Source organism: Loxodonta africana, chromosome 1 (assembly GCF_030014295.1).
Source record: "Loxodonta africana isolate mLoxAfr1 chromosome 1, mLoxAfr1.hap2, whole genome shotgun sequence".
NCBI lineage: Eukaryota > Metazoa > Chordata > Mammalia > Proboscidea > Elephantidae > Loxodonta > Loxodonta africana.
The window spans coordinates 14,356,209-14,372,008 of NC_087342.1; the positions used below are offsets into that span (position 1 = coordinate 14,356,209).

The following is a 15,800-nucleotide window of genomic DNA, read 5'->3' on the forward strand; positions in this document are numbered from 1 at the left end:
CTGTAGTTCAAATGTGGCTGGGCCCTCTGTGTGTTATCTGGCAACTGGGCATGAAGGAGCACCTAGGAGGAGACCAGAGGCAGTTCTAGGACCTCAGAGTGCTTCCTGGAGATGAGGCCACTGTCTACCTGAAGGAAGAGGCAGGAATGAGCCAGGTGGAGGGAACAGGAGTTTCCCAGGCAGAAGGAATGTACTGTAGGAAGGCCAGGAGGCCAGGAGGTGAGAGCCAAGTGCCGCTGAGGCCCTGCCAGGTGCTCAGAGTGTGGGGGCGCAGGGGGCTGGAGGCATGAGCAGGGACAGATCACTAAAGGTCTTCTGGGCATGATCAGGAGTCTGGTTCTTTATCCCAAGAGCCACAGAGAGTCACTGAAGGCTTTGAAGCAGGGAACAACAATGTGAAAACATTTGCATCTCGAACAGTTCTTTCAGTTCTGTTTGGGGAATGGATTTGGAGGCAAAAATGGAAGCTGAGAAGTCATTAAAAGGCCACTGGTAGGGTTCAGGTGAGAGGTGATGGTGGTTTGGACAAAAGAGGAGGCAGCAGAGGAGAGGAGCTGATAGATTCAAGAAATCCTCAGGAGATAGAATCAACAGGGTTTAGCAACTGATTAAGAGTGAAGTGCAGCCCAGTGAAAAAGGAAAGATGCCCCCCAGATCCCTGACTTGAGAAACTGGTGGATGGGGTGCCATTCATCGAGGTGGGGAAGACTGAAGGAGGGGGAAGAGGAGGAAGAGAGACGAGAAGGAGGAGGGAAAGGAGGACAGTTGTTGGAAGGGGAAAGGAGGGAGGATGATAAATTTCATTTTGGATAGAATGAGCTTAGGGTGCTAGGATAGTTAAGGTTGTGTGTCAACTTGGCTGGGCCATGATTCTCAGTGATTTGACACTTATGATGTAGTTGGCAGCTATGTAATGATGTAATCATCTCCATAATGAGATCTGATATAATGTAATCATGATGAGATCTGCTATGAGCAGCCAATCAGTTGAAAGGGAGTTTCCTTGGGGGTGTGGCCTGCATCCAGTATAGGTGGACTTTCTGGCAAGGCTCATGGGCTTTTGCTCACTCTAGATCCTGCATCTGGCCTCTGGTTCTTGGGACTTGAGCTAGCAGCTCACCTGCCGAGCCTGGGATTTGTCAGCCTCCACAGCCTGTGAGCCAAAGCCTTGCTGTCATACCTGACAATCTTGGGTTCGCCAGCCCCTGCAGCTACGTGAATCAGGAGAAGCCTCCAGCCTGACCCATGGACTCGGAACTCTGCAGCCTCTACAACCATGTGAACCATTTCCTTGATATAAATCTCTTTCTCTCTTTATATATATACACACTTCACTGGTTTTACTTCTCTAGAGAACTCAGCCTAAGACAGGTGCTTACGGGAGACCCAAATGGAGACGTACATAGGGCTCTGAAATAGACACAGGCTTAGGGCAGAGGTTTGGGCATCTGTGTTTAGATAGAACTGAAAACCACGGCAGTCATACTCCTCCCTCCAGCTCCTGCTTCAGCCTGCAGGGGCCTGTCTGGGTGCGGACAGGCAGCATTGGAGCCTGAGTGCCATCCCTTCCCTAGCACGTGATCCAAAGACAGCAGCCCTCCCTGGTTCTGGCTGATGCCTGACACGTGGCCTCCTGCTGCCTCAAGAACAACAACAAAAATCAACCAACAATGTGAGTCAAACAGAACATGTCGGTGGGCCATCGCTACTTTGAGGACCACTGGTTGGGACCTCTGCTTTGAAATAAAAAAAGGAGCAAGGACAGAATTTCCCTGTTCTTTAAAATTGTTCCACAAGCCCCTGCCTCAGAAGCACCCGGGAGACTTGTCTAACATTGTGAACCCCAAGCTCCCTGTCCAGAGATTCAGACTCAGTAGGTGTGGGATGGAGCCCAGGAACCTGATCTCTAACAAGCAACATGGGTGATTCTTGATGCACATTTAAGTTTGAGAACCTCGGGGTCGGGGTCGGGGTCGGGGTCGGCAGAGGAGACTGAGAAGGATTGGCCAGGGAGGTTGGAGGAAACCAGAAGAGCAGGCTACCAAGAGTAAGATCAATTCAAAAAAGATGGCTGGCTAGGTGTCCAATGCTGATGGGAAGGAAAGATTTGCTTCCTGGGAAGGAGTCCAAGACCCCTCTTCATTCTCTCTCAACATGTCTTTGCTCCTCCCCGAGGAAGAGGAATACCGACCTTAACACTCAGTGTCGAGATCCTGACTGAGCTAATTTGCTAGTGAGAGTGAGTGGAGTCAGTGGGTATTAAGAGGTTGGTGCACATGGATGTGGCTCTCCTGTCTCTTCCACCCATGCAGCCCTAAGTGGTAAGCTGCATCTGCCTTCTCCTTGAATGCTTGCTTGCCCTTCCTAGCCACAGCCTAGCCCAGCTTGGTGACCGGCATAGCAGTACACACTCTCAATCTGATTATTTCTTCCTGGAACTGATGGCGTGTTGGGTCAGGCTTTATCCCTATTACAGTGGCAAGATCAAAGTGCTGAGATGAAGAAGAGTGGGATGGGGTCAGGTAGGGGGTGAGCAGACCTCATAATTTCCTTTATTCTAAGCCACTACCTCTCACTAGTATAGGAAGCAGGAATGTTCTAAGTGATACTGCCTAGTTTACCAGGACTCTACCCTGGGGCTCAAGCCACAGTTAACCATGACACAGTTGGTTAGCCATTGTTTCTTTTGCATACACGTTCATTAGGGATGCATGGAGAAGTCAGAGTTCTGAGCCAGGATTGGGTATTGTTGGGTTCCCCAGCCTACTTCAAAATCATACCATTATTTCCAACTCACAGTAGGATTGCACTCCAATCTCACCATAGGACAAGGACTAAAAAATGTATACTAGATTTCATGACAAGCAGGTCTCTAGTGACCTTGGTTACCACAGGCGTGACAGGCCTGATAGGAAGAGACTGGCTGTAGTGATAAGACAGTAGGAGGTAAAGAAATAGAGAAGTTCTTGCAGCCAACTCTTGCAGAGAACAGGAGGAACGAGGGTGGAAGCTAGGGGAGGGCATGGGGTCAAGGCCAAGATGAGGAGGCACTCGATGGGAAAGAACTGGCAAAGAGGAAGTACTGAGAGAGGATCAGATAATAGAGAGGTCCCTGGGTGAGTGTGTGGGGGCTGGGCAGCGGGGGAGATGGGACCATCTAGAGCATGGAGGAGGCTTTGGCTTCGATAAAGGGTCTCCCCTTCCATTGTAGCAGGAGGAAAAGAAAAGGATGGGCCACCCAGTACAGGCTGGTTGATAGATGTGGTGACAGAAAATGGAAGGAATGGCTGTGATGGCTGTTTTCTCCGTGAAATTGGGGGTGATATCCCAGGCTGAGTGAGTCAGAGGTTTTAGAAGAAAAGGGAGAAAGCATGGGATTCATGGACAGTGTGCTGGGTGGGCAGCCTCGGGGGAGAGGCAGAGGGCAGGGGCCAGGCTGACTCCAGGTTGGTGGTTTGCCAGGAGGATAAAATGGGAGAGCAGTAAGCAAGGAGGTTGAAGATAACAGTGAGGAAAAATGGTGGAACAGGGGAATCTGGGAGTCCGGCAGGAGGGGGCTGATGGAAAAGGTCAAGGGGTCACGCAGACTGGGGAACAGGTAGAGACGGAGGAACAGGGTAAGAGAGCTAGAAGCATCAGAAAAGCCACGAGATAGGCGGGGACAGACGGCAGGGCAGCAGCTAGCTCCAGCTCTGTGTCATACTGTTTCCCTGGCTAAGTTGTATGCCTCTCAGGGCCTCAGTTTCCTCTCCACAGAGTGCTGGCAGAGGACCGCCCCTGAAAGCTGCTCTGGTGCACAAGGGTCTACGTGGTGAGCTGATGTGGGAGGATGCAACCCAGAGCAAAAGGTACTCTCTAAGGTCTAGTCAGATAACTGGGCACACCTGGCCCTAGCAGGCACTACCTGGCAACAACTGGGAGTGAGGGTGAAGTGTGGAAGACACGGCGAGACTTGAGGAGGGTACAGCCTGACAGCTGGTGCCCGGGTCTGGGCTTGGAACCTGGGTGGGGGCCCAGGCAAGGGTGGCAGGAAACTGAGTTCAGCTTGGGGATTTAAGCCCAGGTAGCACCACTGGGGAGCCCTGGTGGCACAGTGGTTAAAAGCTTGGCTGCTAACCAAAAGGTCATCAGTTTGAATCCATCAGCTGCTCCTTAGAAACCCAATGGGGCAGTTCTATTCTGTCCTGTATGGTCCCTATGAGTCGAAATCGGCTTGACGGCAACGGGTTTGGTTTTGTTTTGCTTAGCAGCATCGGGCTGGTGGTCCCAGCCTGGGCCTCTCAGACAGACACCTTCACAACCACCTTTCACACCCACTAGGAAGCAGCACGTGGTAGACTCTTGACCCAATAATTCATTTACATATTTGGTGACTGTGGTTTATAGAAAGAAAGGAAGGAAAGAAGGAAGGAAGAAAGAAAAGAATTAGAAAGAAGAAAGGAAAGGAAACATTTCCCTCCCGGTTGGGTTAACACAGTCCCCAATGGGGAAAGCTGTCATCAACAGAGTGATATTTTTCCAAGTGTGTCTGAGAAGCCTTAGCCCTGAAGATCTTTCAAGGACAAAGGTCAGAAATAGGTTTGGGAAATACCGAATTAGCATCACCCTCCTGGAGATTTCACAAACTACATTTTTGCGAGATCGGAAAAGTTTAGCAGGAGAGACAACGTTAATTTTTTAAACCAGAGACCTTCCCTAACATAAGCACACCCCCAGCGTCACTCAGAAGTAGTCAGTCCGTGGGTTTCAACGGAACGTGCATGGAACTAAATGAACAAACCACCCCTCGTGGAACAGATCAGCACCAGCACCATCAGCTAGCTGTGGTTGCTGATGGACACTGTCCAGCTTCAGCACCTCCTGGTTATCTATTTGGTATGTCATTTGAACAGCTACCTCTTGAAGAAGACTTTAAGCCTGTTAAAGAGCAAAAATAATCCATGGCACAAATAGAAGCATTTTCAATCTGTGAGAAAAACCACAGTCCAAGAATCAAGTTAACTCACATCCACACAGTGTACTGAACACGCCGCAGACAAGAATTCTCTAGTTCAGACACAGCCTTATAAGGTGGCCTGACATTTTCTCATGGCCCAGGCTGCCCGCTAAAAATATCCGGAGATGGAGTAAGAGTGGGACCTGACCTCCCTGGACGTTTCGAGTATTAACAAGCAGCCTCTCCATTAACTAGGAGTATTAACACCTGCTTTATGACCCAGCTGCAAAAGTTCCCGGGATTTCAGAACCAAGTAGTTCGTCTGCAGGGTTCGCGATGGGGGAGGGCTCTGCAGCCTGTAAAAAAAGAGATCGAGCTGCAAAGCACCGCCCAAGCTCGTTCCTTTGCTCTAATGTGTTATGTCCTGCACTCTTCCAGAATGTGACTTAAAACCTGATTGCCTTTGCTTTATAAGGAGGCGAAAGATTCTTGACTAATTTTCATAAATGTGCCTTTCTGCCCCTTCGGGGTTCTCGGGACCAAAGCTATTTCCAAATTTCTTTTACGTCCAGGGTCCCGGATCGCTTGTGAGGTGCTGCCCCCCAGCGGACGAGTCCAGCTACGACACCACGAAGGCGGAAATGGCGTTTGTGGCTTCAGCCAAGAGCAGCATCTGGGTCGCCTGCACCGACAGCTAGAGAGATGGCGAAACACCGCCGTGGTAATGAGTCCGCACTCTGTAATTAGGGCGCCGAAAACACAATTTTCCATCAGAAAAAAATTTACGAAATGGATACAAGGTGCGTTAAGTTCACAGCCTCTCACCCACGTTTGAATTCTTGCTAATCTTATGTGAGCCTTTTAGGGTGAATTGCCTTTTGTGGGAATAAAGGATAATTTTGGTAATGAGACCTGCCCTTCTAACACTAAGATATCTCTCTCAATTCGGGGAAAAAAAAAAAAACTCACATGTTTAAAAGAAATTGGTCAAAAACCACACAGCTACCTCTTCTGATTCTCAATTCTAGGCGAAAACCCAAACCCACGGCCATCGAGTCGATTCCGACTCATACTGACCCTACAGGGCAGAGTAGAGCTGCCCCACAGGGTTTCCAACGCTGTAAATCCTTACGGGAAGCAGACTGGCCACATCCTCTCACAGAGTGGCTGGTGGGTTTGAACCGCAGATCTTTTAGTTAGCAGCCAAGCACTCTAACCACTGCACCGCCGGGGCTCCCTCGATTGTAGGCTGGGGAATGTTAATAGGTGTGGCTATTCTTGGTAATAGTTGCTTAGAACAGTTTCTTCCCACTAAACTGTATGACAATGAGCCAGGCTGTTTGTGAGGCTTGGGATTTTTTTTCTTCTCCTTTTTAATAAGATGAGAAATTGCAAAGCTTGTCTTCGTTCCTGTTAAAGGGACTGGAACAACACAGCAGTATTTTTGGAATGCTGTGTGTAACACTAGGTCTCTTAATTATACTGATGGTAATTCCTCCAGGCTAGTACACATAATTGCCACAAAACATGACAATGACAAATTAGAGAGCCCCGGTTTCCCAGTACTATCCTAAAACTGTAAAGGTTGTATGCGCTGGGTCGCCTCTACTATTAACTTTACCATCGGTTCCTCAGTTTCAGTCGAAATCACTTTCTTTTTTCACGAACGAGAAGCCTATCTCTGAAGCAGTGGATTCTACACGAGGAGAGGCGTTCTGACCTCTGTGTGGGTTACTTATGTCTAAGCCGTGATCAGAAGGCATATGGCAAGAAAACGTTCCCTTTTGGAAGTTTTTTTATAAGGTTTTTTTTTTCCCCCCAAACTCTTCATGAAAAAGTTTAAATGAACAGAAAACTCAAGAGAATCGTACAGTGATCAACCATATCCCCCACATGTAGGTTTCAAAATTGTTCACACTTGGTCACATTTGCCTTATCTCTGTGTATGTAAGTATATGGATCTTTCTGGGCCATTTGAAAGTAGGCAAAGACCACATTCTTGGACACCAGTGACAACGGTCTCTGAGAAAAGACCCAGGCAGGCTGGGGTGGCAAGGAAGGGGGACATATTACTTCTGGAGGCACTGTGAGGGGGGATCCCCTGTACCTTCATTTTGAGGCGAGCAAACTGGGGAGCCACAGCTAGAAGGCCAGAAGTTGGCCCAGCCCAATACCCCAAGTCAGCATCCTTTCCACTACTTCCTACCGTGAGCTTCAGCGTGAGAAAAGCAGTACCTTGGACCCTTACGGATTTGGGTGGCATTTTCAGGATGAGGTACTTGAACTTCACCAAACGTTATTTGAATACAAGATGAGTACTTCTGGCAATAGTATGTCACCTTTCAACTTATCAGAAAAGTCAGACTTAAACCTCTTAACATAAGACCCCCGTTTGCTGCACAATACTGTCTACTTGTATCACACTAAAAGTGAGAAATCGAGTGCCTTGGAAATAAAATAATTTGCAGCACTATTCCTTACTGTTCATAAATTTAATCGTAAAAGGAAATATAAAAAAAAAATCACCCTGCGAGTAAATGTCAGAAATCTGTCTTTTCTTCCCGTAAGTGCAGCACCATTATGAATAGCAGAAATAGATTTTAAAACCATCGCAGAAAGAGCCGGACTCTGTAACGGAGCTGGAATCACATCCAGACTGATACCGTGTAGGAAATATTAGACTCACTCAGTATTTCAATTCCAGGCAGAGCACACACCAGTTTATTTTGAAATGCAACACAGATCAGTGTTTGATGAATACAACTTCCTACTACAGTAACTGTATCAGGTAAAAACAGCTTCGGAATGCAGGCATAGAAAGTTAAGCACAGTCTCTGAACTCCTTATTTCTAAATATACAAAAAATACATTTAAATTATATAATTTTAGTGAATCAAAGACTTATAAAACTACAATTTTGGTTCTCACAACATAGAAAAAATACAAAAATGACTATATATATGGTTGTATCATTTTTTCGCCCAAATTTCAAAAAAGCAGTAGGTACTGAATTTGATGCCTTATAATGTTTTTATCTGAAACCCAGAAGTGAAAATAATTTGCAGGTTGGACCACATCAATGCCAACCTTTTATTATAAACGGATAACAAAAAGAAAAAAAAGAAAAGAAAAAAGGAGGGCGTGATTTCTTCATCTACATCTTTCAAGTTGTCCTACTGGAAGTTCTCTCCCCAGGAACCCTTTTGCCTGAGAGGCTGGTGCTTTATTCCATGCTGAACTCTCTATGGTGCCTCCGTTGAATGCATGAGCCCAACCCTGGCAAACAGAACAGTGCAGGATGTAGACGGATTAGCAGCTCCTGTCCACAAAGCACTACCTGTCCCTCAAAGGATTCCCTCTGCCAAAAGAAGGCCCCTGGGGGCGGGGGGGGACTGAAGCTCACAGCCGAGCGGGCAGCCTGGGCAGCCTAGGCGATGACGCCTTCGGCTACGCTCTGAGATGACACCGCTAAGTCTGACAAAATACCCACCGAAACATCGCACTCCTCCCTCACACCTTGTAAGAGGATGTGACATTCCGTGGGGTTGGATCTTCTCAGTTTATAAAAGAACACCGCCACTTCCAAGGAGAAATTAACTCGTGTTAGGGAGAGAGAAACCAGCTACTGTGAGAGGTTATGGAAGGACACAGTGACATGCCATACTTATCTGCCACAAGTATTTTAAATGCTGATGTAGAAAATACACATGAGGGCTGAGACCCTTTTTTGAAAGAGGGAGTTGTCTGCTCTGTTCTTGTTGCCAGAGTTCAATTTGATACAAAACCCCTGTTTGTGACAGGTTGTTTTTCATAAATGGGGACGAACTGTAATGCAGGCTTGAAAAAAACCCCAGTCTCAGCAATCCTGGAAGACCTACGTGTTTTAACCCTTCTTCTGCAACGATCTCAAAAACAACTGAAAACATTTTAACCAAATAAGGCTGATATACCCGAATTGATTCTACTTTACAGTAGAACTACCTTTTGGAAGAAAAAAAAGAGAAGCATGAGACACTGTCTCCCCCACATCTTTTGTCTATCAAGTACAAGAACAGACTCTCATCCCACCACACCCAAGGTAAGAGCGCTGAATTGAAGGAGAATTTTGATGTGCACTTCAAATTAATTTATTACACACCTGCCTGCATTAAATTTTAGGCTGCAGATTTTCTCCTTAATTTTCAAGGTTCCATGAAATCTGCATTTGAAAAATTAGTTTCCCATCACGGCACTCCTCTGATATTAGCAATTACATTTCAAAATAGCTACTCAGTAAGCAAGACTTTTCAAGTTTTATAGATCAACCAAAAAAAAAAAACACCTGAACAAAGAACACAAAATTAAAATCTAATACATGCCTAAGCTTGGGCTTTACATTTTCATACAACTCTTTCTTGAGGGGTTTTCAAAGCACGGTTGAGCCATTAAATGGTGGAAGGTAGGATGTTAATTAGACAATGTCCATATGGCCAAGATACGTCTTGGCTGCCCCGGCGGCACGGATGTAACTCATGGCTGGCCCCCTTGAACATTTCACTGCTTCTGAACTTAAAACGACTGGGTGGGAATTAAAATAGGATCACAATTAGGAAAAGGATCTAAAGTGGAAGAGTTGAATGAAAATTTTAAAACAAAATTAAAAAAGCAGTGTATAAACCTATCCCTGGATGTTTTTCTGGACTATATTTCTAAAGCAATACCTTTGTGTGCCCTACTCTTCTGGGACTAGATTGGTTTTAGGTCTATAAATCAGAACAGCTACTGGCAATTACATTACTTAGAGGTATTCTGAGACCTGTACTGGAAAAGGTACTGTCATTTAGTAGCTATTGATCTTTCCGTTTCTGAGAGCTGTCATTTTATTAAAATATGATGAGGCTGAGCCCTAGAGAAGGTAGGTTCTTTACGGTGTACACATACTTAGTAAATTCAAGCACGTTCCTTAGTGGCAGGCAGCGATGACTCAATTGAAGACAAACAAAAGGGTTCTATAGTTGTTTTCTGATTACGGGCACTACCCCAAAGCTTCACAGGCATACACATTTTATAATTCATTCACTAGATATGAGGGGATAGATCCCGGCCATGACTTCGGAGCATTCCAGAGAACAAAGTTTGCCACTTGGAATATACGAATAGTTTCCAGCATGCAGTCAAGCACTTTGAAAGGGGAATGCGAACACACTGCAGACGGAACGATAACTCTACTGCAAGCTGGCATTCGGCTGGCACTTCATCACGCAGACTGGAACTCTCATGTGTTTCACGTTACAGATTGTTATTTACCAGATACGTGACAGAGACAGGAGGATACAAAATGCCAAATACCTTTCTATGGCCATCCTGTATATGGGAATTTCTGGTAGAAAGAGCATGCTGAAATGGGCCAGCCAGGATGTTTTATGTAACAGCCTACTTCTTCTTTTTTTTTTTTAAATAAAATCCCAGACCAATGTGACACTGGATTTTGGTTTTTGTTTTGTTTTCTTTAATATTTTAAAAATAGTTCTTACTTATATTCTATGAAACGTCGTGGGAACTCAAAAAGTCTGCAGCATTTTTTGATCGTTGAAAAGTTTTTGCTTTGTTTTTGGAAAAGAGCAGGAGCTATTCAAATTTCCTGTGTTCGTCAGTATGCGAAAGGACCTTTCTCCTCTGGTATATCATGTGGAAGTATAACTGGGGAAAAACTGCAAAGAACAGAAAGAAGAACTGGTTAAAGAGATCATTTAAAGCTGCGTGTTGTTGTCAGAACACATGGATGGGAGGTCTTCTCCAACCCTGGGGCTAGTTTCTCACCCAGCAACCGAGGAAGGTAACTAAGTAAACTCGGGGAAGGAGGCACCTTCAGGATGGACCTGTCTGCCTCTCATCGGCACGACCGTATTAACTAGCACAGAGACTTACCCCTCCCAGTTTTAGCTGAGGGTAAGGCCACTGTGGAGTGGAATGACAGGCACTATTGTCACTCTCACTACCAACCAGGATGCCACAGAGCCGCTGAATAACATTCCTTAAACTTTTTCATATTATCTTCACATTTATTCTCTGATTACTTTCACAACAACCAGGTGAAGCATTCTATCAATGGGGTTATTCCTGATTATTCCTCTGTCACAGAGGAGGCAAGAGACTTGCCTGGGGTCTCACAGCCAACTGCTGACAGAGTCAAGACCAGGCTCTGGGCTTCTGACCCTCAGTCTAGGATCCCCCCGCCCCTAGGCCCCATCACTGCTCTGTTACCTAGGGCTCTCCCCCTATCTAGATTCAGCCTGTCTGGCATTTTAAGAAAAAGTACTTCCAGTCTGAGGGGAAGGAATGCTAATGCATTTGATTTGAATACAACTAAGCCAGGTTTAGGTTTGCGTGTGGAAAAAGTCCTTATGAAAAGTAACCTGCATCTCAAGCACTGAAGATTCTGTTCCTGGTGACTTCAGGGACTACTTTAAAGAGTAATGGCTCTAAAATGAGTGGGCTGGTGCTGCCTCCCTAGGGAGTATCTGGAAATGCCAAGCAGGGGAGGGGAGTTGTAGGTTACTGGCATTAGCCTGGGGGGCCAGGATCCTAAAACACTGACTGCAGTCTCCCACAACGAAGAAGAGCGGTCCCAATGCCTATTGTGTCCTGCTGGGAAAAGCCACTCTAAGCTATCTGGGCATGATAAGGTTACTGTAACTGGGCGTTCAATAACCAGGTAAAAAACCTCCAGGTGAGATGGCCTTTGGTATACAATATCCTCCATTCCCTCCTCTCCCCAACAGCTCAAATCTCTATTTCCTGGGAGGTAGGTTTCTTCTACTGCCAACTCTCCCCTAACAGCTTCTTCCTTACTAAATGGGACGAGTTGGCCAAATCTCATATGATCCTCCCAGAGAATTCCAAGCCATCAGTGGGTGTGTGCACACAATCTGATAAGCTGCAGAGGCGGCCCCGGTGCTGAGTGGTGCTGCCATCCACTCCACACGCTATTTTCAGGCAGGAAGTTATTCACAGAAAAGACCCAGTTTATGCATATAATTCAATTGTGAGAGAATTATTTTGGTACGACAGCCAGAAAATTTGACAAGCTCTATAATCTAAAAACTGGAAGGAAAGATATAATTAAACCATAAGGAATGCTAATTGTGCTCATTTAAACATGTGAGGCCAGTCAAATTTCTATAGCTTTGCTTTAGTAAAGGGAAACTTTGGGAAGACAGCATGCTATGGACTTTTCCACTGGTTGTGTTAGTGACTACACCACCCCATACAAGGTGGCTACGGCCCCACAGCTGGTTCAGAGGCTCTAAGGGAGGATAAAGACCCAGAAGCCATTCACTGGGCCAAGGTGGCAGCTAAAGGAAGAAGATGGCCAAGTATCCCTTTATCCCCACGGGCAAGGCTGTTGACTACCAGAAGGGTCAATTGCCAGAAATGGGGGAAGATGTGGCCCTTTACTTCTTTAGACCTCCCAGAGGATTCTCAAGACCAAAGAGAATGAGATGGGGGGGGGGTGCGGTGGGCAGGGGGAGTAAGGGGTAAGCTTGGGCTGGAGATTCTCTACAGCTAGAGCAGTGACTTCCTGGTGGCCAGAACTTGGATGTCACTGTCGGGACACTGTCTCCATCTGAATTACCCATGTGTTCAGACTGAATCCAGCTAAAATGGCTGAAGCAATTCCAGATGTATGGCTATCATTTTTAGCTACACTGGGCCACACTGAGGAAAAATACTCCAAGAAAATGGCAACCTGACCATGGGCTATTGGGAATCCTATCCTCTGCTTTCCCAGTTCAAGATACACAGAATGGAGATCACTGCTGTGCATGGGTGTCTGTCTCTGTGTGTCGGGAGGGACTGGTGGGTACGGGGCCTCCCTTCCCTTAAGAAGATGGCCAGTCCCTTCAGGGCTCTATTCCTCTCTAGGGAGTGGAGGACTTGGGGGCTGACAGCAATTGGGGATGTTCTTTCTGGGGTGAGTTTCCTCCTCAGTTTCTCTAAAAATCAGAGGCGTGATCACTGACAGCCTGACAGTGCCTAGCTTTTGGTGCCCTCATCCTACATCAGTATTTCTCAACCATTTCTTCAACACCCCCAACAGCCAATTTTTGCCTCCTTAAGGGCGATCTCTCTCCATTGGAAATGCGTGCCCTACGTGCACAGGTAAATGAGGAAGGCAACCCTTGTCACTGATACCTTATCATTCTGTCCTAGGTAGGCGAGGCCATCTTGGGGGGGAAATGTAGACCAGGACTTAGAAGTCTGCTGGGTCCTGCCAATACTGTATTGAACTAGCATTGTCCATACTGCACCCAAAGCAGTGCTCTGGAGAGGACTCCAAGGCACTCCTGGGACCAACTCATGAGCCACAGTTTGGGCTATATGTGCAACAGTGGTCAGGACCACAAAGAAAAGGTGTTGCTTTCTATAATACATTTATATCATTGATTCCCATTAGAGTAGATTAAAAGAACCCTAAATTGTAGCAAAAAAACCAAATTTGGTAAAGACTGCATGCCAACAGCAACCTATCCTAATTCTACACTTTCCTGTTACAAACACAAAGCCTTGGAAAGTTGGAAATGTGCTGTTGGCAGGAATGAACGGTACAAACTGGACTCGATATTAACAACCTGAACTACTGAAAACACCCAGGGAACTGGCTCAGGCCAGAAGCAGAGCAAGCGCCAGCAGACACAAAAGGTGATTTGTAGCCGAGCTACGGTCTAAGCTGCCATCTTGAGACGAGACGGGGAGTCAGTGATTTGGAGAGAGTCATTTAATCTCCATGTAAAATCTACCTTTCTCCTGGATTACAAGAGTTAAGCTGCCTTAAAAAAGAAATATTATAGACTTTAACTAAGCCAAATATTCTTAGCAAAAGGAGGCCGAGCCTGGAACAAGGGGGAAGGAAGTGAGATAAGGAAAGCAGACTTCTGTTGGGAGGAGAGTCCTGTCCTCCTCTCCAAATACACAGCTGGGCCTGAGGTCTGTGTTTTCTCTTTTCTCTTACTCACATTCTGTTCTTCCTCCCTCCTACTCCCCTGATTGAGGTGAAGAAGAAAATCCCACAGAACTGGGTATGTCTTCCTTTAGGAATCCTATCACGGGAGGGCTGCCTGTGCTTGATCCTTTAGTACATCAAGAGGTCAGTGGGCAGAGGCAAAAAGCCTCGACTGGTTGGCTCCCAGATCACAAAATACTAGAGGTACAGACAGACAGGTTGTCCTGGAGAGTGGTTTCTGGCCACTGAGGCCCCTCCTTCTCCTCGGACTGGAAATGTAGAAATTCTGAGGTAGGGTTCCTCAGAGTTTTGTTGATTTCATGAAACCCTCCCCGTTCCTTTCCCAGGTATCCAATATGGAATACATCTTCCATTTATTCTAAAGACTATGTCGAATTTAAATAACCCGTGTGGTGTCCACTGGGCTAACCCATGCTATTCTGGGTGTAGCAAAACTGCAAGTAGGAACTGTTGCTCCAGAGACAGGAAAATGAAACTCCAAGGGGAACAAAATTACAAAGGTGAAAAACTGTATGTTAATTTTTATTACTTAAAGTTTTAGACTTCATATTCATCTTTTGTTTGAAAATCAACTACCTTTCACACTTGAGGTGAGATGGCCTTTGGCCACCATGGCTACATCGCCAAAGAGGAGGACTTGATAATTAATAAAAAGTGGAAAATGAATCACAGGGCAGAATTGCATCCAAGAATTTCTCCAAGATAAACGTTCACATGAAATCTGGCTGTAGCTTTTTCTCACAATGTACGAAACACAATTTTCCACCGAAGGACACAAACATGTCACTTTCAATTGTCAGGATGATTCAATTGGTTACTGCTGTGGGCTGGAGAAAAAGCCAACCTGCCTGAATTTCACCTGGGGTTTTAGGGGGAATACAGCATCCTCTATGGACTAAAATAAGATTCACAGTTATAATGGCTACAGAAATAGCTAAGTGAGAAGAAACTGACATTATATATCCTCAAGTGTAACAAGATCCTTTTGGATATGGAGAAATTAGTCACAGGATTTACAACTGAACATCACAATTGGAGAAAAGAACTGAATCTTTCTTCCTCAGCAAACAGGCCTCATCTTTCAGAAGCTTCAAACATGCCTTTTCCTCTCCGCTTCTGAGTATGCTGAGAGGCACATTTGATGACCCATATATCCAAACCTTTAGCAATACCATGAAAATACCTGGAAGCCATTCTGAAGAGAGAACATTACGTCCCATGCAGATGGTTTTAGTGCTCATTTCCAAACAAGAAAATGAGAAATATGGAAAAAAAATTTCATCTATTTTTACTTTGTTTTTATCTGTTTCTGGTTAAGTGATCCCTTAAAAGTGAAATAACCATTTGTTTTGATATAATAAACAATGAAACATCTTTTTACAATGTTTTGAAATACCATACCGAGCAGCTCTCAAGGGGCAGAAAAATAAAATCAAGGCAAAGTCTTTAATGGCTTTTTTTTGGTTTCGTTTTCACTCAATAAAAACCAAAATCAAAACCGTTGCCACTGAGTCAATTCCACCTCATGGTGACCCTGTAGGGCAGAGTAGAAGTGCCCCACAGGACTTCCAAGGCTGTAATCCTTACAGAAGCAGACGGCGACATCTTTCTCCCTTGGAGTGCCTGGTGGGTTGGAGCGGCCAACCTTTCAGTGAGCAGCCAAGCACTGAACCACTCTGCCACCAGGGCTCCTTTTTCCACTCAGTACTCTCCCTTAACAGATAGTGAACCTATTCTAGTATTCCCTGTTTTAAACCCACATACCGAGAAGGGCTGCATTTTGGCAGCTACACTGAAAAGGGTTTATCTTTATTCAATGACTGACAGAGAAAATTCCCATTGACAGTCAGCATTCAATAA

At 45.6% G+C, this 15,800-nt stretch overlaps 1 protein-coding gene across 1 annotated transcript in view; it reads right to left on the reverse strand.

Moving 5' to 3' along the window:
• Window positions 1–7,628: 7,628 nt before the first annotated feature.
• Window positions 7,629–15,800, reverse strand: part of HACD2 (3-hydroxyacyl-CoA dehydratase 2) — a 107,124-nt gene continuing 98,952 nt past the window's right edge. The window contains exon 7 of the mRNA XM_064291549.1: window positions 7,629–10,626. Within this exon, the coding sequence (XP_064147619.1) occupies window positions 10,544–10,626 (83 nt within the window). The 3' untranslated portion in view covers window positions 7,629–10,543. The remainder of the gene's footprint in view (window positions 10,627–15,800) is intronic.